A 27,748-nucleotide genomic window follows, 5' to 3' on the forward strand; every position below is an offset into this window, starting at 1 on the left:
TTAACACCGCGTGACTGTGGCGTTAAATAAACGGATTTGAGCATCGAGATGAAACGACTCAGGGACACGTTATCGCAAGCACGTGGATACGTGCAAACAAACACAAAAAGCTAGAAAAAAAATCGCACTTTTTGCACAGAAATGCTTTAATTTACCCGTAAAAAATACTATTATTTTATTTAAAAACAAAAAGGCATCATACCTTTCTAAAAAAAACTAACTATAATATTCTTAGATGTTGTGTCCGAGCCAGGTCCGAGCATTAATGTTGTTGATATCAACGATGTGATGAATCGGGGATCTATACGACATAGTCAACTATCGAAGGAAGCCGGCTCACGGCTGTGGTACGCAAGCGCGCCAACCAAAACAACCACAGTATATTAGAACACGTGGTCGTAGTCGCTTGACTCCACGTATACCACCACACAAATCACTGTCAGGCATATAAATATTATAATTTAGAAGCATTTAGTTTTGTTTTGGTTTTTATATTGAACTATACTGAGTGTGTTACAGGCGCTTTTTAGAATGCATGTTAATTTGTTGCCCCATGTTTACATAGCAATTTGCTACACCGTGTTTACCGTATTTGTTACAAAGTTGCAATAACCATACTCATCTGGCATTCAGTATGCATTGTGAAGTGCAGTAAATATTTAGAAAAACAAAAAACCTCCAGCTTCTAGATTGTGTGTGGTTCAGTATCAGTGAATCAACGTCTCACGATAGGAGTGTTCTTATCTTATCGTGATACTTCACTGTTATTAATACATAGTTGTTAGTCTTCTAGGCAAATCTAAGCGCCTAGCAATTGCTCGTTTTGGCACTAGCTCAGTTAAGTTTCAACCTCCGCGTGTGATCGATGTTCCATTCAGAAAGTTAAATTAGTTTGATTATTATCGTGAGCTATGTCGTCTGCTATAAATCGGGTCCTCTCTATACAGAGCCATGTAGTGCATGGATATGTTGGTAATAAAAGTGCCGTCTTCCCATTACAGGTAAGGTCGCAGTGCAAGTACAAATATACTACCGCGTATTAGGACACATTAGATTATCATAACGTTGAATATTTATTCGCGATAATATTTATAGATGAAACAGAACTTAGCGTTATATTATAACAAACAATGCATAATGATGAAATGTGTATGAAATTATGATTTCATAGTATGAAAAATATATAGCTTTCAAAGAGGATAAAGGTGTACAAGATGAACCGACTGCGGATTCTTTTTTGAAAAAATTAAACGCTTCCTAAGCAACATGCACTATTTTTTTTTAAATTCTTTATTACCGTGATTTTTAATCTTAAAAGTAAATTCATCGCGGAAGAATGCACTATTGTATGAAGAAACTAATGACACCATGGATTGTATTTAAAACTAGTTGCACGTACTGTGGTAGCGAAGAGAAAATTGTAATAGATTATTACAGCCATCAATCTATATTTAGTTACTAGCAGACCCGACGAACTTTGTTTCGCCTAAAATTGCTTTATTCTCCGATTAGCTCTTGAGTTATGCAAAAATGTATGCTTCATTTGTATGGGACCCCCCTTTTCAGAAGGGAGAGGGGTTTTGAACTACCACAGGAACATATTTTCCCTTTCAAAACCGACATTCAGACAGACAGACATTCATTTTTATGTATACAGATGAAGATGATTGTCTCGAAATTTCCTAACTGTCAATTGTTGAGTTCATTACAGAGCTGCACTGTAGATTTTTTTTGTGGGATCACATTGGGGTTTCTCCCAACTCGCCCTTATATTATATTTCGACAATTTCTCAATTTCCCTTTCAAATTTGCAAACTTTTTGGGCTGATTTGCAAACTAAGCTGAAGCCAGGACGAATCGATTAATGTGGAAACCGAACTAATCGGTCAACCCGTACGTGAATCATATGGCCTGAAAGGCAATATACATATAATGATGACAATGCAATAATATCTTTAGAACTTTTCAAATGAATCATCGTCGACGTTAAATAAATTATTCTATAGAAACCATGTTATTTAACTGTCATATTAAAATATGGTCGAGTCGAGGTGCGCAATAAGGCACCAGGTTTGTCCTGAATGAATGATTATTTATCTATTTTTCGTCCATCGACACGATTTCTTTGGATGAAAAGGCAAACGCTCGGAAATGAAAGGACGAATTGATCAACTTAACTTAACGACTTGAAATCAACAGTTGGCATTTTCTAAAACGAAAGATATCTGGTGACACTTTCCCTCGGGCAGAAAGTAAAGCCGTAGGACCATGTGTTGACAGATTCGAGACGTCCAGGTTCAGATCCAGATGGAAGAATCGTCTTCCTGACAACCATGGTTTCGCTCATAAGAAAATAGGCGGACCGAAAATTTAAAAAAATACGAACACTAAGCTGCATGGCGGCAATGTTCCAGTGGGGGATGTTATCATCAAACAAGTAGAAGATGAAGATCATAAATTAATCATAACTTATATATTTCTATATGCGGAATTATAACATCCAACCAATCTTCCACCATAGGTTCTTGGCTTCGAAGTCGACAACATCAATTCGGTGCAGTTCTCCAACCACACGGGCTACACCAATGGATTTAAGGGACAAGTGCTCAATGAAAAGGAACTTGCGGAAGTATTCGCCGGTTTAGTGGCCAACGATCTGCACAAACAGTACACCCATCTTTTGACTGGGTATGTCGGGAATCCAACTTTCCTGCGAGAGATCGCCAACATCGTGAAAACTCTGCGCTCCGTCAATCCAGGATTAATCTACGGTAATTTATATTCAAAATACAAATGTTGGCGTATACCATATATAACATTGTTTGTGAACAGCAAGTTGTTACACTCAACTCATCAATCAAAGTTGAAGAATGAGCAATTTTTAACGAAGGAGTTATTACTAATGAAACAATATTATGGACATCTAGATAGTTGACTGTGGATATGCAACAGTAAAGCACATGTGAAGATTGGACAAATCAAGCATCCAAAAGATATTCAATTTGCAAAAAAAGCTAACCTCGGTGGAGGTTGGTGCTCGGATTCTGATGGCTTTTCCGAAAACGTGACCTTTAAGTGGTCTTGTTGTGTAGGGGTTATCACGCATATCTAGAGAGTAGGAGGTTGAGGATTCGAGTCCCTCCACACTGAGCTAAAAGTATCATCGTGTTAGCCTCATGATAAACGGAATGCAGAAATGGTAATATGGCTTAGAAACCTCGCAGTTATTAACTGTGGAAGTGCTTAATGAACAGCTGCGAGGCGGCAATGTCCCAGTGGGGGATGTAATGCCAATGAACAAGAAGAAGACTTTTGATTATCTACATTGTACATTACCTTAGGGGCCCTCCTTAGCCGTGTGGTAAGACGCGCGGCTACAAAGCAAGACCATGCTGAGGGTGGCTGGGTTCGATTCCCGGTGCCGGTCTAGGCAATTTTCGGATTGGAAATTGTCTTGACTTCCCTGGGCACAGGGCTGATAGCGACAAAGGCCCCCTAAAATAGTGACTTTAGTGACCAAAGCTGACGAAAAAAGGGACCAAAAAGTGACTTTCAGTTGCTGAAAAAGTGACCAAATAGTGACTTCCAATTTCAGTTGCATGGGAGGCCCTCCTTAGCCGTGCGGTAAGACGCGCGGCTACAAAGCAAGACCATGCTGAGGGTGGCTGGGTTCGATTCCCGGTGCCGGTCTAGGCAATTTTCGGATTGGAAATTGTCTCGACTTCCCTGGGCAGTATCATCGTGTTAGCCTCATGATATACGAATGCAAAAATGGTAACCTGGCTTAGAAACCTCGCAGTTAATAACTTTGGAAGTGCTTAATGAACACTAAGCTGCGAGGCGGCTCTGTCCCAGTGTGGGGATGTAATGCCAATAAGAAGAAGAAGAAGAATTTCAGTTTCAAGTTCGATGAGACGAAATCAAGCGTTTTTTTGCTCGAAGGATAATATTTTTTCCGTAATTTGTGGCGGAAAACATCTTTCACTCGCCACCCTCACCACTCTTTTATATTAAAAGAAACTCGGAAGAGAAATCGTTCACGTTAACTTTTTTCTAATCAGTGACTAAGTAAAATTGTATTGCCCTCTCTTTTATCCCCACGGAAATTCTACTCAAATCAGTCAAAAGTAGGACTACTCAAAACTATGAGTAGTCTTTCAGCAAATCAAATTTTTACACCACTGGAAGTGAGCGAAATATGGTTATCACTCATAACATCTGTTTTTCTTTCCCGAAAATGATTTCTCGGCGAAAATCTGCGATCTGCAATCATTGGATTGGTTGAACACCTACTTTAGAAAGATGCAGAGAATTCTACGATTTGTCACTGGTGCCGAGGAAGTTTTTGGAATTTTTAGTGCGACAGGAATAACAGTACGGATCGTTTTGGTAGAAAACGAAACGAAACTTGAAGATACATGTACAACGAGCCTGGGATTGAACGCTCGACCTCCTGCTTGTAATGAGGAACATGCGCTTTTACACATTTTTCTTCCAAAATACATGCGCTTTTACACATTTTTCCTTCAAAATACGCAGATTTTCCGACTTGCTGTGCGTATTCATGAACGATTTTTGTTATGGAATTCGACAGCGCATGCAATCTTCAAAATTGGGGAGACTTGATCTCCATTCTATGATATCTACTCAATAATATTTCTTTAGAGCAAACCCCTCATTAAATCTTTCCAATTACAAAAAAAATATATTTTCTGAAATTTTTAGAATTTTTTTTTATATGGATGACTAATGAGTGATCAATTCTCCTCAAATTGAGGCAACAACTAAAAATCCAAAAATCCTGAAACTGTGGTGGAATGTATTTGTTATCAATGCATTTTTACCAATGAAGATCATTAAGCTTATTTATGGATTTGTGCTGTGAAAAAAATGATAACATTTGGTCATTATTGGGAGAAGTTGTTCAAATTTTGCGTGGTCACTAAAAAACATCTTTAGGAGGAACAAAACACAGTAGATAATAGAGCAAATAAGGTTGTCAATCAAAAAATAACTCGCCACATAACGATCATTTGTCTAGAGGATCTATTATAAAAATAAGCTATAACAATATAACAAGACTATTTTAGTTATTGGTAAAACAGGGGAGAATCATGTCTCCCGAGGGGTCAAGTATCCCCACCTTCCCCTACTGTATAAAGTTTTAATTTGAGCTTATAATCGACAGGTCTCCTTGCAGGACTTTCATGACTGTATACCAATTTATAAATTGTGACGTAAAACACCTTCAATTAGCTACTGGTGAAATGCCAATAAGAGCAGCGAGTTAAATGGCTGACGAAGTTTCAGAGCGATCATTTTTCCATGATCCGTAATTTAATTTCCGCCATGAGCAAAGCATCATCCAATGGATACATAAAGCTTTATAAAAAAATCTTGGTCAATAGTTTCAAAATAGTTGAAAATAGTGACTTTTTGCGAGAAAAAGTGACTTTAGTGACTTGAGGTCGAAAAAAGAGACTTTTTAGTGACTAGCCTGAAAAAGTGACCAAGTCACTAAAAAGTGACCCGCTACCAGGCCTCTGGGCATAAAAGTATCATCGCGCTAGCCTCATGATATACAAATGCAAAACCTGGTTTAGAAACCTCGCAGTTAATAACTGTGTAAGAGCTTAATGAACACTAAAACTAAACTGCGAGGCGGCTCTGTCCCAGTGTGGGGATGTAATGCCAATAAGAAGAAAAAGAAGACATACCTTGCCGTGGTAAATTTTCGTGATTCTACTTTTTCCCTGATGACAGCATTCATCCGATTCTCCTAGCCCATACCGATAAGATAATCATTTATTTGCACTTTTGCAGTATGCGATCCAGTAATGGGCGATGATGGCGTTATGTACGTACCCAAAGAACTGCTTCCAATATATCGCGATGAAATAGTTCCGTTGGCAGATATTGTGACTCCAAACCAGTTTGAAGTCGAACTGCTAACCGGAAAAACCATCAGCACTGAACAGGATGCATGGGATGCTATTGATTGGTTCCACAGCAAGGGTGTAAGAACGGTGGCCATTTCCTCGTCTGAGCTTGGTGGCTCGAATGCTTTGCTGGCACTCGTTAGTCATAATAATGGTAGGTCTACGGTCTTAATTAATCATTGTTAGTCTTCTTGTTAACAAACCTAATATTTACAGATATCGATTATCAGCGGTACCGAATGGTAATTCCGAAGCAGGGTAATGGAATCCGCTTCACAGGGACGGGCGATCTGTTCGCTTCCCTTTTTTTGGCCCATTCAACCTTGACCAAATGTGATATGTCCACCACCCTAGAGCGAACAATCGCCACTTTACAAGCAGTCATCTCCAAAACGCTAACGTACATTCCAGACGATGTAAAGGCTGGAAAGGTGACCGTCACTTCCGCACAACGTGAGCTGAAAATTATTCAAAGTAAAGGAGATATAGAGCAACCGAAAATTTTGGTTCACTGTTCTAAAGTTTGAAAACAAATGATATAAATATTTTGTTTTTATGATAAGACAATAAAAGGTGTACCCAGTTGCAGCAATATAAATTAAGCGGATTAGAAGCAGAGGGCGTGGGTGACATTTCAGTTGATGATTTAAGTTGATAATAACGAAAAATACTTTAGCTAAGGCTATGTGGCAATATGTTTATATCGTTTGTACGTTATTCATAATAAATATGAAAATTCACAAAACATCAGTATTTTTACGAGATTTTTTAACTTCTATACAATTTGTATAAAACAGACGAATATTGATTTTTTTTGTCACTTACACCCCTCAATTATAGACAAATTTATCTATACATAAATATATTGAATGTAATGAAATTATAGCTGCAAACAGAATTATTCCAAAAGAAAGGTCATATGTATAATAAGGTATTCGGACTACGTATTCCAAAATAATGTAATAATTACTATTTCATATAGGGGGAGATCCCCCAGCGCCGGACACCTACCTACACCGGACACTTTTCAAAACCACACTTGCAGAGGTCTCTCCACCATCTTATGTAGTACAAGTGAAAGCTTTTGAAAAGTCATTTACTTGCAAGGAATAACAAATCCTCATGCTGTACACGCAGGAAAATCGACACATACTTTATGGCAAAAATCCATGTATTTTGAAATATGCATATCATGCGTCGGCACATACTTATTTGCATACAAATTCACACATGAATAGTATGACCCACATGGATAGTATGTGTGAACACTCATGCAATGCATGTGGGCGCATGGAATATATGTGTCAAAAATATGGAATCCATTTCGCTACCCCCATTGCAAAAATCCATGTGTAAACTCATGAATATAATGCGGAGTTTTTTGTGAGTGTAAGCTTTGTACAAAATTTGAATTTGAACAAAAATGTCAAAAAATTTCATATTTCGCATAGATCTAGTAGGATTGAATGAACAATATTAAAATCAAACGAATGCATTTTGATAATGTGGAGATGGTCAACATTAACCATATTTTGAATATCAATCATGATTTGTTATAATTTTGATGTGATTGTAGTGCAAAAACAATGTTGGTACATATCTTGTAGCTGTCCCCCCGGGTCCGGACAGTGAGATTTTTTATGTGACCAAATAACCATGCTTCCCACTTGTTTTGATAAACTTACTTTAATTCAATTATATCTTCAAAAAACCCAGATTAATCCACCTAGCAGTGATGATGCCTTTCTCGTGCATTATAAAATATATTGAAAAAATCACATTAGAAAGGTCAAAAAAGCTCTTTGGGGGAATAGATCACATTTTTTCGATCATTTTTAATATTTTTGCCTTGCCACCATTCAAAAAAAATGTTCTTTGAATTTTCAAGGGGGACCTTTGGGGAAAAAACAATGTTTTTTCAATAATTCCGAAAAGCAATGATCGGGCCCATTTCCAATAGCAAACAATTCCCCGTCGAATGCAACTTGTTGCGAGTAAATCGGATAATTCTAAGTTCTAAAAGTGTGCCTACAAAATTTGTACACATACACACACATACACAAAAAAACAGACGTCACCTCAGTTTGTCGAGCTGAGTCGATCGGTATATAACACTATGGGTCTCCGGGCCTTCTATCAAGTTTTTTTAGCAATCATATAGCCTTTCGGTACAACTTTGTTGTACGAGAAAGGAAAAAAATGCATATGTTACAAATATGCGATCGTGCGGTAGTACAATGATTAGCGATAGTAAATACAATGATTAGCGCAACGGCGCGTTTTGAAAAATACATATGGATTAAAATTCGATATGTTTCCAACTTTCCTGATTCCCACGTAGTGTTTTTTCACCAATGTAATATTAAAGTTCAATAATACTACATAGTTGTATGTCATACATTGATTTTGCATCCCTTTGTGTAATAATTGTACAAGTACAATTGTGAAATACACCCATATGCCCAAACTACACCATCATTCCACCCAAACCAACCAAACCACCCAAACCAAAAAGCAGTTAGCCTTAATGACACGCCTCTTCTTTCCTTCCAAAGCATGAAACAAAATGGCAGCAAACGTAACGAGCGCACGAGAAAGCATGTACGTAGGTATGCGATTTTTATTTCCAACGACGAAACTTTTACAGCTGTGTTGAGGCGAGCGGATGAAGTCATCGGCTTCGGGTCTCTAGCGCGTGTGTGTTCGTCCATTAGTTTTCGTGTTCCACATTTGAAGCTTTGGAAAACTTTGCTTGAGAGGTTAGCATCATCAATAAAGCACGAAAGAAGCAACACAAACATTCATGCTGTCATTTATATACACGGTGCGAAATTTATTCACCGCATGCAGAAATGCTACACCCTTAATTTGTTTTACTCAATATTGTGCGGTTACTTGCTAAGTTTTTTTTTAAACTTTATTAAGTGTTATCAAGGAATGTAAAATAACAACATTGCCAATGACAACGACATTATCTTCTCTTGTAAATGTTGGGACAAACTCAACTCGCAATAAGCGTTTGTCCCAAACTGCAACAGAATAGGACAATTATCGCCTGCCACGCATTTTGAGAAATAGTCGGTTTCCGATGATGTTTTTGGTTAAATTAGTATCAGTTATCATAGATTAGACATAAACTTAACCATCTGTTGACATGATTTGCGTTTTACTTCTAAAATAAACAAGTTATCGCAGTTTGAAAAGTTCACAACAATTACCTCTCCATGTTTGTTGCAAATAAAATGGAACGCAACAATGTCTTTATCCTCTGCAGATGGGGACAAAGAGTTATCGCTATTCCCTTTTGTCGCTTGTTTTTTGCATTTTTCAGCGACAATTACATTCCTTGAGTGTTATTCACTGCCAAAAATATCTATACACGCTTAGTTATGATAATCTAAAAGTCGGTAAAAAATACCGATAATCGAGCTAAAGTGCACATACCTAAATTGTCGGTAATCATGCATTACCTGAATCTAGGTAATGCTGGTTTATAAAAATTATCGTTAAAAATTACCGATCTCCGGACGTTACTTTTTACCGAAAAATAGGTTTTTGTTGCTTGTTTTGGTTTAGAAAAAACGTTAAAAATTACCTATAATTAGGTTTTTATTCAGTGTTTTGTTTATATGAAAAACAATTTTTCCAATCAATTATTTTATTTTCAAATAGGATGAATATGGGAGCTAAGGATGCATTATAATTGATTGCACATCATTGCGGAGCTATCTGACGGTATGCCTAATCTCAGGGAAAGTATTTATAAATAGAATAGATGTAAATCGACTTGGCGAGCGTGGTGCCTAACCACGAAGAATTTGCCACGAACCAAGTTTTGTGCCGTCAAATTGTTGGACCAATATTATCTGTAAAAATGCAAGATAAATAAATGACCAAATCAATCAAAATCTCTCGCTTCAAAACAAACCTTATTGAAGATAACTGGCTTCGAATGCTGATCGGTACTAGGAGTTTTTCGTCCAGGAAAGTTTTATTAATTTCCAGGAGTTTGGAAAATTCGTGCTCACTGCTACTGGAATGGCCATATATGAATGTAAATGCCGAAAGATCGTTGATCTGCCGACTCAATAAACATTCCAAGAGGAATATGATGCCATTAGTCCATTTTTCGAATTCCTGCCATTAAAAAAAATCCAGCGTTTTAATCGAAATTTAATGCCTTCAATAGTCGACTAACTTACCGTCATTTTTCATTGGATCAGCGAGTTCGACGGCAGGAACAGGAAGCGACGAAAGCAGGAACTTTGGGAGTTGTTCAACAGCAGCTGCTTTTTTTTACTAAGACAAGAAATATCTAATTCTAGGTAAAAAATAACGTCATTGTCTGGAAACCTCAAATACTTAAAAGTCGGTAAAAACTAACGATAATTAGGGTAATTCGTCAAATGTTGAACGGCTAATTTCTTCGCCTATTGTTGAACGCACGTGCATTTCTTATGGGAGTTCAACAATAGGCGACAAAATTAGCCGTTCAACATTTGGCGGTTTCCCCTATCGCTAATTTTTACCGACTTTTTTAGTAAACATCCATTACCTAATTCTAGGTAAAATAAAAACGTATTTTTAGGTAATGTTATCTAAGCGTGTATAGGATATATGTGTCGCCGTCATATTTTTTTACAATAGCTTCACCCTAATATAATCGATACAGAACCACACATAAATTAAATAATTGCTAAATCGAGACCACACATAAAGTTTATTTGGATATATATTTTATTTGTAGTTCGCGTGGAGAATGTTATGTGTGCGCTAATATACATCATAAGTTAAATCTATGGATTTTTGCCAATAAATATGTGTGGAATTTTAGTAGTGTTTTAATCTCCAGATTATGTTCAACACCGTACTTGCTAAATGGACACGGTCGGTTAAAGTAGCTGTTCCTTAAATAGTTCGTTAAAGTAGTCGCAAGATTATTCGCTGTTGGTTTGAGCGAGACAGAGTATATGTCAAAAAAAAAAATTAACCAGCAATCTGCGGTGTATTGTTCGAAATGAACGTTTATCAGCAATGGACTTTCTGCTGTACTATAGATCTCGCATAATTTATCAAAAGGACCTAAGTAACATTTTTTCATGAATTAATTTGAGTACTGCAATCAACAGAACAACATGAAAGCTATTGCGATTCTTTTCTAAAATTAGCATACTGGCTCACCAGTTACGCGCCGGGTCCCATGCGCCGAGTTGTGCGCCATGCAAAAAGTAAATAAACCACACAGAAAAAAAGAATACTGTTTTGCTGAATATATTATACTTTACAATTAAAAAGAGCTTAAATTTGATTAAATTAAAAGTTAAATTGATTAACGCAAAAGTAGTTCATCATTCTAAAAGTATTTTTTGTCAGTTCATGACTGTATATTTGAAAGTTTGTACTTTCATCATTAAAACTGTAGAACTGTCAAATCGTGTAACTACGTGCAACAACGCGGGGCATCAGATTAACGCACCCAAAGAAAAAATAAATGCGAATATTTTTAAACCAATACATTTTTGATATCGACAAAATTCGAACCATGAAGTGAAAAACACTTCAAAATATTTTAAAATCTGTTCTATATTTATTGTATTATACTTAATTCTAATCCTATTCTAATCTAATCCTAAGATAGCATTCGAAAGTAGTTGCAAAGATTTAAATAGTGGAAAGTAATTGCACTTATGCCGAAATGCCGAATGCATTTCCTCCAGTGTATCCATCCGCTGTCAGAATAGTGGAATTTTTGATGGTTTTCCCGGCCGCTCTTCAATTTTTTTCCGCAAAGTCACACACGCATTGTTGGATTGTGAGAAAAATCCCGAACCACAGAAGGACCGAGAGAAGGACTATCTAAATTCAAACTGAAGCAGGTACGCTTGAATAAAATATTTAAGTTTATTTATATTTCATTGATAGACTAAATCTATGCGGTTATATTTTTGTTTGCAGCATTACCACTGGCAAAGTAGCCGTCCGTAAACTCGGTTTACTTGAAGAGGTATACAATCGCCATCATCGCTTATCGGAGAAATGGACACTCTTTGCGAAAATTGGTTATCGGAGTTGTGGGAGCCGAGGTGGATGCCGTATCTTATGATTAGGTTCGTACGATGAAAAAAATGTTATGCTTTTCTTTATTGACACATTATTTTTGACAGGCTAAAGCCTGCAAACAAGAGAATCTTACTGATGGAGATGCAGATAAAGCTTAGGAGATATTTCTCAGCGGCGAATATATACCTACAAACTATCAAACTGATGGAAGTGATAAAATAAAAAGATAAAACTTTGAATAATTATATTTCATTTGAAAAGGAAAATTAAATGGAGGGGTGGGAGGTTTCATTTTGGGCAAATAAAAAGTTTGTTTCTGAATTTCCATATTCCATTCTCTTCTATTTAACAGTGTAACCATTTTGATCTGACATTTGTACAATTTGTTTTGAAAGTTCAAACTTTTAATTTTCGGGTGGTATGTGGCTTTCAAAACCATGGTTGTTGTAAAAGTTGGCGTACTTTCGTTTTGAACATATGCAACTCTCTACGAAAAAGAACCAATGCAACTTTTTATTTTAACCAATGTTTCTTTTAATTTGATCAATGATTTTTCTTTCTGTGCAATGTCAAATAGATGCTTTAAGCTTTTCCACATTCGCTTGTAAGGTATGTAGCATATTGTCGTCCCTTTACGAAAAGATATTTTTAAGTGAAATTGTTCGAGGTTTAGTAGTTTTTTGCTTTTCTTTCGCCTGTGTTGCGTTCGGGATATTGTTTAAGTGGATATTAGTAGTGCAATTATGTTTAATTTGTGATGTAATATTCTACACTTAAATTGAGTAAAGTACCATAATATGACACAATACCTTAGCGGCGCACAACTAAGCGAGGCAGAGGTGAATGAGCAAAATGCTATAATATCTCGAGAATCACAATATTGATTGCAGTATTCAAATTAATTCATGAAAAAAAATGTTACTTACGTCCTTTTGAAAAGTTAAGCGAGAATTCATGAAAAAATTTTACTTAGGTCCTTTTGAAAAGTTATGCGGGAAATGTAATGAAATGCGTAAAGCCAAAATAGAACTTTTTGGGAACTTGCAAGTGTTCTGATTGTTTAAGTTGACTTTTTGTAAATTTATTGGTCAATATTTAAGAAGTGCAGTTAAAAGAAAAGTGCATACTTAGTTTATTCAAATTTGATTCAGACTATCTTTTGAAAAGGGTCAAACTTGTTTTTACTGATTTTTTCAAATGGATATAATCGAAAAACGACCCTTCCTACAAAAAAGTGTTGTATGGGTGACTATCGCAAAATCAGTCAAACCTTCTAATAAAACTTTTTGAAAAACTCAAAATTGAACCCTACACTAAAAAAAATCGATTTGCAAAAAAACGCCCTTTTCGATTTGGACGAAATTTTGTCTCAAGATAGGTGATTATGTTCCCTACCAACCGTCCATACATCGCAAGCTGGGCACTTTGAAGGGAAAAAAAATTTTCTAACAAAAACTTTTTCTTGACGGAATTGATTTTTTCAGTGTCTTTAAGGGGTGGATTTAACATATGTATACATAATATACTCATATTAAGTATTCCTGTACAGTCAGGCAGAGTACAATGTTTTGGTCGTAACTGGTCGCAACTAAAGAAGCTAATAATGGAATATAATATTTTTTTGAAGATATAAACCCCTTCTTAATATTACTCTTAATTTAAAAACAAACTATATTTAGTGACTAAATTAGACAATGTATCATAAAAATAGATTTGCTTGGGGTTCTATAACGATGGCTTTCATTGGTTTAATTTCAGATGAAAATACACTGAAAATAATTCCGACAAGAAAAAGTTTTTGTAAGAAAAACTTTTTTTCCTTAAGAGTGCCCAGCCCCCGATGTATGGACGGTTGGTAGGGAACATAATCACCTATCTTGAGACAAAATTTCATTAAAATAAAAAAGGGCGTTTTTTCGCAAATCGACTTTAAAATTTTTAAACTGATTTTTTTCAGTGTAGGGCTCAATTTGGATTGTTTCCGATATTTTCACTAGAAAGTTTGACTGATTTTGCGATGGTCACCCATACAACACTTTTTTGTGGGATGCGTCGTTTTTCTATTATATCCATTTGAAAATATTAGCAAAAAAATCTCAGCTCTTTTCAAAGGATAGTCTAGATTAAATTTGGAAAAACATTTTTGTTTTCATTTCGGATCATCTGGTGATTTTTCATTTCTCATTTTTCATTTTTTACTTCTTACTTTTCACTCCTCACTTCGCACTTCTCACGTCTCACTTTTCACTTCTCACTGCTCACATCGGCCCATAGGGGAAAGAAATGGCAGAAATGACGCTTAACTTTTAAAAGAACATATGTCACCTTTTATTCATGAATTAATTTGTGTACTGCAATCAAAAGCTATCATATTGGTCTGTTGATCGCAATATTAAAATTCATTCATGAAAATATGTTCTTAGGTCATTTTGAAAAAATAAACGAGAATTTTCAGTGTATACATGAAATCTTAAAATAGGTACTTTTTAACTCATTAATGGGTTTCTATGTTTCTTTGTGAAGTTTTTTCTTCCGTGTAAGCTGTGTATTCTTTGCTGTCAGTGTGCCGGTTTCGAATAAATTGTGTCTTGGGAGAACATAATCTAGAAAATCGATAGCTTATTTGTTAAGAAATAATGATGTCTCATAACTCTTTGAATATTTACTATTTTTTGAGAAGTGCCATCATTATGAAACTCAATAGTGAACAAGAAGAAAACATTCCCCATCGAATGCAACTTGTTGTAGCAAAATCGATTCAGGTTTAGTACTAGAAAAATTGGCTAATGTTTCAATGTGCACACACATACGCACACACACACACACGGACACACACACGGACAGACAGACATTTGCTCAGTTTGTCGAGCTGAATCGAATGGTATATAATACTATGGGTCTACAAGCGCTCTATAAAAAGTACCTTTTGGGAGTGAAATGAAAGCCTTTCTGGTACAACTTTGTTGTACGAGAAAGGCAAAAATTGAAGATGTCATTGAAAAAAGGTGGAATTTGAAGTAGGATGTAAGAAATTTAGCTGGAGAGACAAATAAGCTCTACTAATACATTTTAATATCTACAACTTAAAGCAAATGCAAATATTACCATTCTAAACGATGTCTTTACTCATGTAAAAGGAATTTGGTCATATTTCAACATGATGCAATAGTGTCCGGTACTTGAAGAAACTTTTCTGAACCGTAAAAATTTTCACCAAAATTCATCATCAAAATACATATACATCGTCGATAATCATGTTCAAATAATCAAATAGGGTATATGGCTCAAATCTTAGTCTATTATGCTGTGGTTAAGCACATTCATCGATTTAAATATTCATATATTGAAGATCGAACCGAAAATGTGCTGCTTCAAGTGAAAATCGTCAGCCGTATTTTGACAACGAGTGTTCTAATATTGTTCAAAAAAGTTTTGGTTAATTGTGTCACTATACTAATGAAAATAGTGGATTTATTTAGTATGAATGCTAAAATTGTGTGATTGTTATCCGTTCATCTAATGTGCGAAAATAGATAAGTCCATTACAAAAACTACTTTATTGGACAAAAGAAAAATCTCTTGCGCTGCCTGCCTACTTAAGTGGTTGCTAATAAACCGAGTCAAAGCATTTTTCCACGCAGGTTTATTGCGTTTATCAGTTGAAGAAGTGCATGAATCTTGCGTAATATAAATAAAGTCGCATTCGTAATACTTTTTGAGGGATACCAAAACTTTCACACAAAAAGGTGCTGGTTGCATCTGACAATTCGTGTCAGCGCTTGCTGGTCGCAGATGAAGTAAAATACATTTTTTCCTCTTCGCAAGTCTCGTCCCAGGTGTAAGGTAGCCACAAATCCTATTATAAATGGAAGTTTTACAATACAAAATAGGGGTTGTTATAGTTACCGTAACATTTAAAAAAATCGTTTATTTCTCGAATAAATTTTTGCCATTAGTGCTGTCCAATGAGAGCTTGAAGTAGCTCGAAGTTTCTCCCTGTCCTGCTCATGCCCATTTGTTAACAAAAAAGAACGAGCGGGACGGGAACAACTTCGAGCTGCTCATTGGACAGCATTATTATAAAAAAAATTATTGTAATTCAATTCTTCTGTCAATAGAGTTTATTGTACGTTTTTTGGAACAATATTAAGACAATTTAATTGGTACAATAGAAGAATATATTGAATGTTCATCAAAAAAATGTATTGTATAATTTTATGATATTTTAATGTAATTCTATTGTATTTTCTATGGACTTAACCACGAGCGTCTTATTTTTTTCAAGATTCTTCTTCTTTTCGCTCGAAAAATGACATCCGCCGCGTGCCGATGAACATTTTAGTGAATCCGGAGCTATAAGGCATTTTATGAGACGTTTCGCGGTGGCCCGATTATTTACTTCTAAAGTTTTGTTTTGGTATGATTCTGCGTGAACATTCCGTTAGGTCCGAACACAAAATAATGTTTGTAACGTTTTACTTTTCATTTGTGTTTTCTTCAGCATTTCATGCTTAGAATGCAGTGGTATGAATAATCTAACGACACGTTTTAAGAATCATATGAAAAACTTTGTTCTAAAGTCCTGGTAGACAAAAAGTAAAACAGGCAGAATTGATGATAGGACCCATCGGAATGTTCAGCGCGAAATTACCAAACAAACGGGCTCCCACTAATTGTCAAAGTAGATAAACACGAGAAAAACAGCTGTTTCGATCTGTCTCATAAAATGCCTTATTTAGATCACCGAATGTTCATGTTGATGTTCATTTTTTGTAAACTTTACCCGAAGATGATGTTTTCTTCTTACTGAAAATCGTCGCGTGACGTCATCGTGGTTTAGTTCATTTGGGTAGTAATTTGACACAGCTGATTTGACCGAAACTAGAGGCCTAAAAGATATTTTAGTTACTATAGATAAAGATTATCGCTGTCGTCGCTGTTCGGAACATCTTTCGCTGGCAAGGATAGGGGATCTAAATGTCAAGGAAGGAAAAATACATACGATTTAACAGTTTAGTACCACATATATCTTTATCTGGTAACTAAAATAATATCACAGACAAACAGATATAACACATTGAACATTTACTCGTCAAAATCATCGTCGTGCAAACACTAACGACATCCGTTGGTTTCAGTTAGTTAGGCAAATCACGAACCAGATAGCGGTAGTGAGCAAACGTCAAACTCTAGCAAATCCGATGCGCGCGCCACGAGTGATCGATTGGCCAACTAATGATTATTTAAATTGACCAGTAAATCAGTGAACGATGAAAATTTTACGAGTGTTATGTCTGTTTGTCTGTGATAATATCTTTTGCAGGCCTCTAATCGAAATCATAAAATTTATACCACCCGTGTCCCGTGTGCCAGTGGTATAAATGGTGGTTTTCGCTCGTCTATGGAGTCTGGTAACGTCTATTCCTTATACCGGTTTGGAACATGTCATCGTCATGTCAAATGCCAACATTCAAGAAACGGTCAAAAGAAAGCAATCAAAAAGAGAAAAGTGAGTGAGTGTACGCGTTTCTGCTTTCGATCGGCTGCGCTGCAGAATTTCCAACTTTTTCTCGGAATAACAGTAGTTTTTGCGCTGAAATTCAATAATAATGAGCTCCGCGGTAATGTTGTTCGCATGTTCGAAGTGTTTTTCGAGGCATCCGTTCGAGGAATTATCCCCGGGGCAGCAACTTTGCAAGGTAAATTTTCATGCCCGCTAGGCGGCCGTGCGACGCAAAGCAAAGCGAAAAAAAATCATGGCTTGCTAGCTGGCGAATCGAGGACAGCGGAATGATGCTTGTTGCAAAATCGTCATGAAGCCTTGATCTGAGGCAATTGAATGTGCGGAAATCATGTGCTGTAGATGATTATTAGGGGTGAATTAAAATGAAGAGTGTGAAAGTTATTAGTACAATGAAGAACAAACATTTGTGAAGACTACAACTTACTACGCCACATATTAGCGGCTTTCAAATGACCCTGCTTGGATAGTGACGTGTATTGAAGACTCGCACAGAAATAGATGACGCAAGTGTATAAAACAATGCCTGATTTTTTGTGAATAAACCTTTTTGTAGTGATCTTAAAGATATTCAGAAAACTCATCGAATCCGTAATGTGACGTTGAAGTTAAATAAAAATGCATTCAATGCAATCCTCTTCGTGTTCAGGTCAGGGTTGCCAGATGCGCTTTGTGCTCGAAGCGCTTCAAGTGTATGTGACAGGACCGTACTCAGGACATTGAATCAAAAGCTATTAACCATCACTGGCAGATTTTTTGATCCGTAAAAACTACAAAGTATAAGAGTAGTGTAATGCTTCAAATTCGGAGAACGGATAAGTATAACAATTCTACTATGAGCAACCAATTTTAAATTATTACAATTAATACAAATACTCAATAAAATTACAATCACATTTTTTGCTGGCTTGGAATGCAAGGTGTGTGTAACACGCAACACGTATGAGGACCATTCACTCCTGAAAGAACCTATATAGACAAACCACTGGGGTAAATGCTTCATTTTGGACCCCTAAGAGGAAGTGCTTACCGATATCTGCTTATTTGTATCCAATGACACGTTTGATATGGGGCCCTCCTTAGCCGTGTGGTAAGACGCGGGGCTACAAAGCAAGACCATGCTGAGGGTGGCTGGGTTCGATTCCCGGTGCCGGTCTAGGAAATTTTCGCATTGGAAATTATCTCGACTTCCCTGGGCATAAAAGTATCATCGTGTTAGCCTCATGATATACGAATGCAAAAATGGTAACATGGCTTAGAAACCTCGCAGTTAATAACTGTGGAAGTGCTTAATAAACACTAAGCTGCGAGGCGGCTCTGTCCCAGTGTGGGGACGTAATGCCAATAAGAAGAAGAAGAAGACACGTTTGATATACGCGGAAATCACACCATTTCATAGATGGAAATCTCATTTATGAAATATAAATTTATCTTTCGATTGGTATGCATCAATGAGAAGATTCCTGCGTTTTAAATTGGGTTGTTTATGAGTATATATGTTTTTACATATTCTGAATCTGCATAAAAAACTGAGCCTAACCCCAATTTTCCAGAATTTTTGGAGCCCCATAACTATTTTTAATTTGCATTTTAAATTTACATGGGACTAAAAATTTGTTCTTATGCTGCATGGGTCAACTGTCTGTCATTCTATGAATGTTAGTGTCATTCTGTCGATTGAAACGGCTTATTGTTTGCTGTATAAAAATGTAAATAAAAGGTTTACAAACAAAATAAAAATATGTTGGAGATCAGGAAAGCATGCTCTTTATGTTAAACTAAAAAAAACCTCATTTTTTTTGCTAAACTAGGGGAAAAGACGGCTTTGGCAGGTTTTGTTCTATTATTGGCTGAGGGGTTTTTGTCGACCGAATTTGATGAAATTTGGCCACAATATTCTCTGATATGCAAAGAATGTTTAGGCCAAATTTGAACATTATCAGTCATAAAAAACCCCCCTGACAATAATAGAACAAAACCTGCCAAAGCCGTCATTCCCCCTACCCAATTCACAATTTTGACAAAAACTTATTGTGTGCTGTCGTATCCCACACCAAACGCATCAGCCGAATACTAAAAATTTGAAGCAAACGTCCGGTGTATGAAGGTTCGTGTTGTCGTCATAATGCTACGTTTTGACAGGGCAAGTGAATTGAACAACTCAGTTGAATTCAATTGACTTGCCAAAAGTTGAACATGTTCCACTTTCTTTTCGTTCAAGTGAATTGAATTAAGGTGTTTACACGTTCAGTTCGCGTTCGATTCAAGCGACTTGCTCAATTCACTTGCCTTGTCTAAACGTAGCATAAAAGTCGTTACACGGAAGAAAAAAAGTACCCAAAATTGAGTACTTTTAAACTTACTTTTGAGTTATTTTTTCTCTTCGCTTTCATCCACTCTTGTTGTCAAAAACAAAAGAGCCAAACAATCCAACGACGCCAGTTCAATACGGGAAGCCAATGTTGAGTTTTATTACCTGAGGTCGAAATTGAGTGAATTAAACTTAAATTTGGGTCAATAAATTTTCCGTTGGGTACTTTTTTAACATGGGAGTAAAGGCAAACTACTTCGACCCTACTTACTCAATTTTGGCTTCCCGTACGGATGTTCGAGGTTGGGTGAATTAAACTCACTATTGGGTAGTTTATTTCTTCCGTGTAGCAAATTGTATTTCAAACATCGAACTCATTTCCATAGCAACGGTTCAGTCGCGCAACTCGTCGCTGTGTCAAACTATTCGCGAAGTCGAAGCAAAATTCTTCACACAAACAATGACAGTTCTTTATAGGTTTTTACAGTAGAGCAACAGAGAGGAGGAGATGGTGGCCATGTTTCACTCAAACTCTGACAGATAGCAATGGGATTTCCCATAGGAGGGAAGAGTAGAATTTGCTTCGACTTCGCGAATAGGGTGCCTACATTTTTAGGCGAAATATTGTAGATCCAGTTAAAAACCGAACTGAGCTCTCGCGACAAATGCTTTTTCTCCCATTTCCCGATGTCGCAACTGCATTGTGAGAGCTGCGCATGATGGCGCACGACTGTGGCATAGATGCGCCCTCCTTGTAATGCAGTTGCGACATCGGAAAATGGGAGAAAAAGCGATTGTGAGAGCTCAATTCGGGTTTCAACTGGATCTACAATATATCGTTCTCGTTCAAATAGAGCAGCATATTGAATAGTTTACTTTCAAAACTATATTAATAATTATACATATTCATTTATTCAACAATTTATCAATATCTACAATGATCACTACATGTGCGTTCTGAGATTAGTGATGTATACTTTTAAGCGTAACACATTGTAACGCTCGCCTTCTTGAACAAACAAATTTCCTCGAAATTTCATCTAAATATCGTTATTTACGCACATGAAACCAGTGAAACAGATGCTGAACGATATTATTTTTCTGAAGCCAATGGAAGAATTCGACATTGTTGTTTCAAAAGGGCGAAAGTCGCAAACGTAAACATTGACTTATTCTGCTGATTTCCGGAAGATTAGAGACTTCTGGCGGTATTTTCCACTTCCGTTCGATAGAAGGCGCGGAGCGCCACCAGTTCCAAGTGGTTGTTAGTTGGGCCTAGTCCTAGTTGTTGAGGAATTTGCAGGAAAAGGCATTGTTTACGTTTGCGACATTGGCCCTTATGAAACAACCGTGTTGAATTAGCAGCGGCATTGTTTTAAGTTCAGAAATAAGGAAAATGTCGCCAAGAGGATCCAAAATGTGTAGGGGCTCAAATCAAGTTGGTTACCCAAATACTGAAAACGGCTAAATTCGATTTAGTACCATTTATGAAAGAACAAATTTTGAATGCATTTTACATTTGTTTTCAATAATATATGCAGGGCTGTTGCGACAGTCGCGGATTTCGCGTTTATCGCTGATTTCCTCTTCCAGTTGCGAAAGCCACGGTTCTTTCAATCATGTCGCGAAAATCGCGGATTTATATTTACGCTCTCTTGAAGTTAGTAAGAGCAACTTCACCAGTGATACAAATCGTCGATTTAGACCAAACTTTGAACCAATGTAAAAAATTGAGCTCGCACCAGTGTTCCAAATTTTGCTCTATACCAGTTTTCTGGTCTATTTTTTTGGTACTGAACTAATTTTGAACCAGGTCCAAAATCGTTTTTGACAGATGAAAAGCCACATTCGTAAAATGAATTTTTAACCCAAAAATCTTGGTTTTCTACACTGTTGTAATAATAGATGGCTTAATCTATTCAGTAATGCACTGCCAAGTTATTTTTTTAAGTTTTACAATGATATGGAAATGCTAATATCATCTTCCAAACTTGGACGTACATGTTCATGATAGAATTAGAGGCGAAAGTATAGAATTGATAGTTCCGTTAGGATACGGCAGGCATGAAGAATGTTTTTATAGAAGTCGATTTGAAAGCGAGCGGAGGGCAATATTTGTGATGGCACATATCACACGACCTTCCTTCTGCCTTCCGCATGCGATGGCATATGAGCAAATCAAACCACCTTCCTTTTGCCAGTGGAGATTATAGATAGTAGAATCTATAGATGAGCGAATGCATGGCTGAGTCGATTTTTTTGCCCGTGCACACGCGCATATGACGTCACAGCCCTTAACGTTTCCATTGAAATCGTGACGTCATGCTCGTTTGGAGACACGTTTGACAGTTCGTTTGGAGACAGAGGATTTATCTTCGCTCATCTATATATTCCACTATCTATAGTGGAGATATATCAGCTTCCACACTGATATTCTTCCCTCCCCATTCATACGGGAGCTTGGCAGAAGGAAGGTCGTGTGATATGTGCCATCACAAATATTGCCCCCAGACCGCATCGTGCTTTTGTGCTGTGCGGTTCTTTCTCTCTTTGCGGAAGGAAGTTTTTAATACTACCCGAAGCTATTTTAATTTCAACGGTGCTTCTTAGCGCTATTTGTACCCACTGATCCCGTTACGATCTTTGCAAGGACCCGTGCCTTCGTTTTACGTTGGACCCGTTTGCGGAAGTAAAATTCCGACAAGCGGTGGTAATCCTGCAGGGACACCGTTCTGGGAAAAAACCTCTTAGAAGGTCACGTCTCCACGCTCAGCAATGAGTATTAACAAAAACAAGAGGAAGGGGAGTCTCTGAATTCTCCACTTCCTTCAAAGAAACAAGGTTTCAAGACCGTCCTGCCCAAGCGCGGCAAAAATAGAAGGAAGCTGGAGAATTCAGATATTCCTTCTAACTCTAATATCGGAAATAATTCTTCTCCAATCGAACTGAGCAATCAGTTCGATTTGATTAATGATGAAATTGAACAAATCGAATATACCTCTAGCCCAGGTGATTCGACTCATGCGAAAAAGCAAAGGATTCCGCCAATTGTGTTGAGTAACCTTCAGGGGATCAAGGTTTCATTTCAGATTGCTAGGAAGGGTGACTGCCGCGTTTTGCCGGGATCCTTTAACGATCGCAAACGTCTTCTTCAGTATTTAACTGAGAAGCGCCATAAATTCTTCACATACGACGACAAAACTGAGCGATTGTTCAAAGTCGTCTTGAAAGGTCTCCCCAGTGATGATAAATCACTGGATGAGATTAAAATTGAAATTTCTCAATTACTTGGATTTTCACCAGTCCAAGTAATTAAGATGAAAAAAGAAATCCCACTCTGGTACTTCTCAGAGGGGCATTTCTCAAGAATTTTATTTAGTTCATTTTAACAAAAGTGAACTAAATAATATGAAAAGTTTGGAAAAGGCCTGTATTATGTCTCATGTCCGTGTTACATGGGAACATTTCCGCAGGCCTGGGGGAAATTTCCATAACCCTACCCAGTGCCGTAAGTGCCAAAAGTGGGGTCATGGAACCAAACATTGTCACATGGATGCTAAATGCATGATTTGTGGTGGAACCTCTCATGCCAAGGACGCATGTCCTGTGAGAGAAGATTCCAATAAATTTAAGTGCGCAAATTATGGGGGCAATCATAAATCCAATTTCTGGGAATGCCCTTCACGCAAAAAAGTTTTGAATTCCCGTGCAAAATTGATGACGGGAAATTCCAATCGGATCCCAGATTCGACGGGTAGCAATTTTTCAAACGCTCAAATTTCGAAACCGGTTACCGGTCGAGCAATTAATACCCACCACAATTCACAAACAAATTTTGCCGCTCGTCAACGGGTAGCAAGCTCTTCAGTAAATTCCAATTTTTCCAATGTACCTACGTATGCAAACATCGCTGCTGGTAGACCAAATTTCTCTTCTCAAAATGATGTTTATACCCATGTCCCAACGGAAAATAACGGTCATGTTGCCGATTCAGGTAGCATGACTGCTTCCGATTTTGATTTTTTAACTGAACAATTGCATCACATGATTGATGCAATGTTCAAAGCAAATACCATTCCTGAAGCTGTTCAGGTTGGTATAAAGTACACACAGAAAATTGTTATCGGACTCTGTTTAAATGGATCCCAATAATTGTGTGAAAGTTCTAAATTGGAATGCCCGCTCTCTAAAGGGTAAGGAAGATGAATTATTCAACTTCCTTTCAGTTCATAATGTGCATATTGCCATTATAACTGAAACGTATTTAAAACCAGGACTATCCATTAAAAGAGATCCAAATTATTTTATCTACAGAAATGATCGTCTTGACAGCGCCTGTGGTGGGGTCGCCATTGTCATTAATAGACGTATCAAACATAAATTATTTTCTTCGTTTGAAACCAAAGTTTTTGAAACCTTGGGAGTTTCTGTTGAAACAAATTTTGGTCAATTTTCCTTCATTGCAGCCTATTTGCCTTTTCAATGCAATGGGCAGCAAAAGAATTTGTTGAAAGCTGATCTTCAAATTCTGACTCACAACAAATCAAAATTCTTCGTAATTGGTGACTTCAATGCCAAACACCGTTCATGGAATAATGCTCAAAGCAATTCCAATGGTAAAATTTTATTTGAAGATTGTTCTGCGGGATATTATACTATTCAATATCCCAATGGACCAACTTGTTTTTCTTCCAGTCGAAATCCTTCTACAATTGATTTAGTTTTAACGGATTCAAGTCAGCTGTGTGGCCAATTGGTAACTCATGCTGACTTTGACTCTGATCACCTTCCTGTGACATTTGAAATCTCACAAGAAGCCATTTATAATCCAATCAGCTCTACTTTTAATTATCATAGAGCTGATTGGGATTTATCTCAAAACGTATATCGATAGGAATTTTGATGTTGATATTCCTCTCGATACCAAAAGTGATATTGATAATGCTCTCGTATCTTTGACAAGTTTAATTGTCGAAGCCAGAGGCATTGCAATTCCGAAATGTGAAGTTAAATTCAACTCCATTATTATTGACGACGATCTTCAGCTACTGATCCGTCTTAAAAATGTGAGAAGAAGGCAATACCAAAGAACTCGCGATCCCGCGTTGAAAGTTATTTGGCGAGATTTGCAAAATGAAATTAAAAAACGTTTCGCTATTCTGAGAAATACCAACTTTGAGAATAATGTCTCGAAGTTGGATCCCAGTTCGAAACCCTTTTGGAAATTAACGAAAATTCTTAAAAAACCTCAAAAGCCAATTCCAGCGCTTAAAGAGGGAGATAAAATTTTATTAACAAATGGCGAAAAGGCTCAAAAACTTGCTCAGCAGTTCGAGAGTGCCCATAATTTTAGTCTAGGTCTCACTAGTCCAATTGAGGATCAGGTTACACGAAGCTTCGAAGACATTCTCAATCAAGAGAATGTTTTGACCCTTCGTTGGGAAACCAATTTGGATGAAGTGAGATCTATTACTAGAAAATTTAAAAATATGAAAGCCCCGGGTGATGATGGTATTTTCTACATACTTATCAAAAACTTCCTGAGAGCTCTTTATCCTTTTGGTTAATTTATTTAACAAATGTTTTCAATTGGCATACTTCCCAGATAAATGGAAAAACGCCAAAGTTGTTCCAATTTTGAAGCCGGACAAAAATCCAGCTGAGGCTTCTAGTTATCGCCCAATCAGTTTGCTTTCTTCAATAAGCAAACTGTTTGAAAAGATTATTTTAAATAGAATGATGGTTCATATTAATGACAATTCTATTTTTGCTGATGAGCAATTTGGTTTTCGCCATGGGCATTCAACCACTCATCAGTTATTAAGAGTTACGAACTTAATTCGGCTCAACAAATCTGAAGGATATTCGACTGGAGTTGCTCTTCTTGATATAGAGAAAGCATTTGACAGTGTTTGGCATGAAGGTTTGATTGTAAAATTGATGAATTTTAATTTTCCTCTGTACATTATTAAACTGATCCAAAATTATTTATCAGAACGCTCACTGCAGGTAAACTATCAGAATTCTAAATCTGATAGATTACCTGTTAGAGCTGGTGTTCCCCAAGGCAGCATACTGGGGCCCATATTGTATAACATTTTTACTTCTGACTTACCTGATTTACCACCAGGGTGTCAAAAATCTTTGTTTGCAGATGACACAGGTCTCTCAGCCAAAGGGCGAAGCCTTCGTGTCATTTGTAGTAGATTGCAAAAAAGTTTGGATATTTTCTCCACTTACTTGCAAAAATGGAAAATTTCCTGAATGCTTCCAAAACTCAGCTTATAATTTTCCCACATAAGCCGAGAGCTTCTTATTTGAAACCTTCTAGCAGACATATTGTCACTATGAATGGGGTTCCAATTAATTGGTCTAGCGAAGCTAAATATTTAGGACTTCCGCTAGATCAAAAATTAACTTTTAAAAATCACATTGAAGGCCTTCAAGCCAAATGTAACAAATATATTAAGTGCCTATATCCACTTATAAACAGAAAATCAAAACTTTGTCTTAAGAACAAACTTTTGATTTACAAACAAATTTTGAGACCTGCCATGTTGTATGCTGTGCCAATATGGGCTAGTTGCTGCAATACCAGAAAGAAGGCACTCCAGAGGATTCAAAATAAAATTTTGAAAATGATTCTGAAGTTGCCTCCGTGGTATAGTACTAATGAACTTCATAGAATTTCTAATATTGAGACATTGCAACAAATGTCCAACAAAATAATTTCCAATTTTAGACAAAAATCGTTGCAATCTTCTATTGCAACGATTAACTCCTTTTACCCTTAGTATAAAATAGGTTAAGTTTAGTTTAAGTTGAAAACATTGTATATCCTACATGGTTCAATTCAACCAGAGGAAAAATTCTAACTGCCAGAGGCAATTGAAATGTATTAATAATAACTAAAAGCGTAACATAGCAAATAAGGATGATAGTGTTAAGAAAACACGGAACACCTAGTCTAAGAGATGAATGCATGTATTAGATAATTAGCAAATAAAATTAGTTAAAAAAAAAAAAAAAAAAAAACAAATATTGCCCTCCGCTCGCTTTCAAATCGACTTCTATAAAAACATTCTTCATGCCTGCCGTATCCTAACGGAACTATCAATTCTATACTTTCGCCTCTAATTCTATCATGAACATGTACGTCCAAGTTTGGAAGATGATATTAGCATTTCCATATCATTGTAAATCGTTTAACTTCACGTAGAAGTAACACACACGAAATCATTAATTTAGTATTTTTTTTAAGGCTATTTTTTTTATTCTCATGTTGTGTTATTTTTTTAAATTTCATACCCATTAATTGTAGCAGATATCTGGAGGAAAATTCATTTGTACCTAACGCCTCTCTTGTAGGCATTCATGGAATTTGATCATACTACAAGGAAATAGTATTTTTATTTAAACACATTGAATTACATTTATTTTGATCAGATAAATTCGTTCCGTTTGTTACTATCAGAAACTTGATTTATTTCTACATCTGATAAAATGAGATAGTTTAAAAGAGAAGCAGAGAGATAGAACTTTCTTTGCTTCCGAAAAATAATTCTTTGTCTAGATAAGGCAGTGCTGATTACTCAGCTGAATTGAAAACTGTCTCATTGGGCATATTGACTCGACAGCTTTTTTTATAAGATATTGACCATTGTATTTCAATTCGAATATGCATGTTGAAAAGAATCTGGAGCAATACTCCTCAGGTAATTGACCTTTCCCGTCAAAAATTTGTATTCGCTTAATCGATTCTTTGGTTGAAAATCACCTATGGGCAATCGAACTCCGATAATTATTGAGTTAAATAATCTTTATCGTAGCAACCGATAACGTGGAACACAATCAACTTTATCGGCGATAACGATAAATTAACGATTAACAACCCTGCTAGAAGTCGATTTTAATCGA

At 36.6% G+C, this 27,748-nt stretch overlaps 2 protein-coding genes and 2 long non-coding RNA genes across 4 annotated transcripts in view; 3 read left to right on the forward strand and 1 right to left on the reverse strand.

Annotated features, from left to right (window-relative positions):
- Positions 1-516: 516 nt before the first annotated feature.
- LOC134211144 (pyridoxal kinase) lies at positions 517-6,819 on the forward strand. The gene is made up of 4 exons (XM_062687783.1): positions 517-1,001; positions 2,522-2,771; positions 5,824-6,093; positions 6,156-6,819. The coding sequence occupies exons 1-4, from the start codon at positions 912-914 to the stop codon at positions 6,464-6,466; spliced, it is 921 nt and encodes a 306-aa protein (XP_062543767.1). The 5' UTR covers positions 517-911; the 3' UTR covers positions 6,467-6,819.
- Positions 6,820-9,515: 2,696 nt separating this feature from the next.
- On the reverse strand, positions 9,516-10,278 carry LOC134215455 (uncharacterized). The gene is made up of 3 exons (XR_009980170.1): positions 10,142-10,278; positions 9,868-10,076; positions 9,516-9,805 (listed from the first exon to the last, which is right to left on the reverse strand). It is a non-coding gene; the product is annotated as an uncharacterized LOC134215455 (long non-coding RNA).
- A 1,330-nt stretch (positions 10,279-11,608) lies between these two features.
- LOC134215456 (uncharacterized) lies at positions 11,609-12,226 on the forward strand. The gene is made up of 3 exons (XR_009980171.1): positions 11,609-11,815; positions 11,895-12,046; positions 12,104-12,226. It is a non-coding gene; the product is annotated as an uncharacterized LOC134215456 (long non-coding RNA).
- A 5,247-nt stretch (positions 12,227-17,473) lies between these two features.
- The window catches only part of LOC134211145 (serine-aspartate repeat-containing protein F), a 53,664-nt gene continuing 43,389 nt past the window's right edge, over positions 17,474-27,748 (forward strand). The window contains exon 1 of the mRNA XM_062687784.1: positions 17,474-17,698. Coding sequence (XP_062543768.1) covers positions 17,609-17,698 — 90 coding nt within the window. The 5' untranslated portion in view covers positions 17,474-17,608. The remainder of the gene's footprint in view (positions 17,699-27,748) is intronic.

Source organism: Armigeres subalbatus, chromosome 2 (assembly GCF_024139115.2).
Source record: "Armigeres subalbatus isolate Guangzhou_Male chromosome 2, GZ_Asu_2, whole genome shotgun sequence".
Classification (NCBI taxonomy): domain Eukaryota; kingdom Metazoa; phylum Arthropoda; class Insecta; order Diptera; family Culicidae; genus Armigeres; species Armigeres subalbatus.

Excerpts from the sequence above, each read along its gene's own strand:
- LOC134211144 (XM_062687783.1), top strand. The coding sequence starts at position 912 with ATGTCGTCTGCTATAAATCGGGTCCTCTCTATACAGAGCCATGTAGTG. Across the intron at positions 2,772-5,823 it reads CAATCCAGGATTAATCTACG|TATGCGATCCAGTAATGGGC; the intron begins GTAATTTATATT and ends GCACTTTTGCAG. Across the intron at positions 6,094-6,155 it reads ACTCGTTAGTCATAATAATG|ATATCGATTATCAGCGGTAC; the intron begins GTAGGTCTACGG and ends TAATATTTACAG.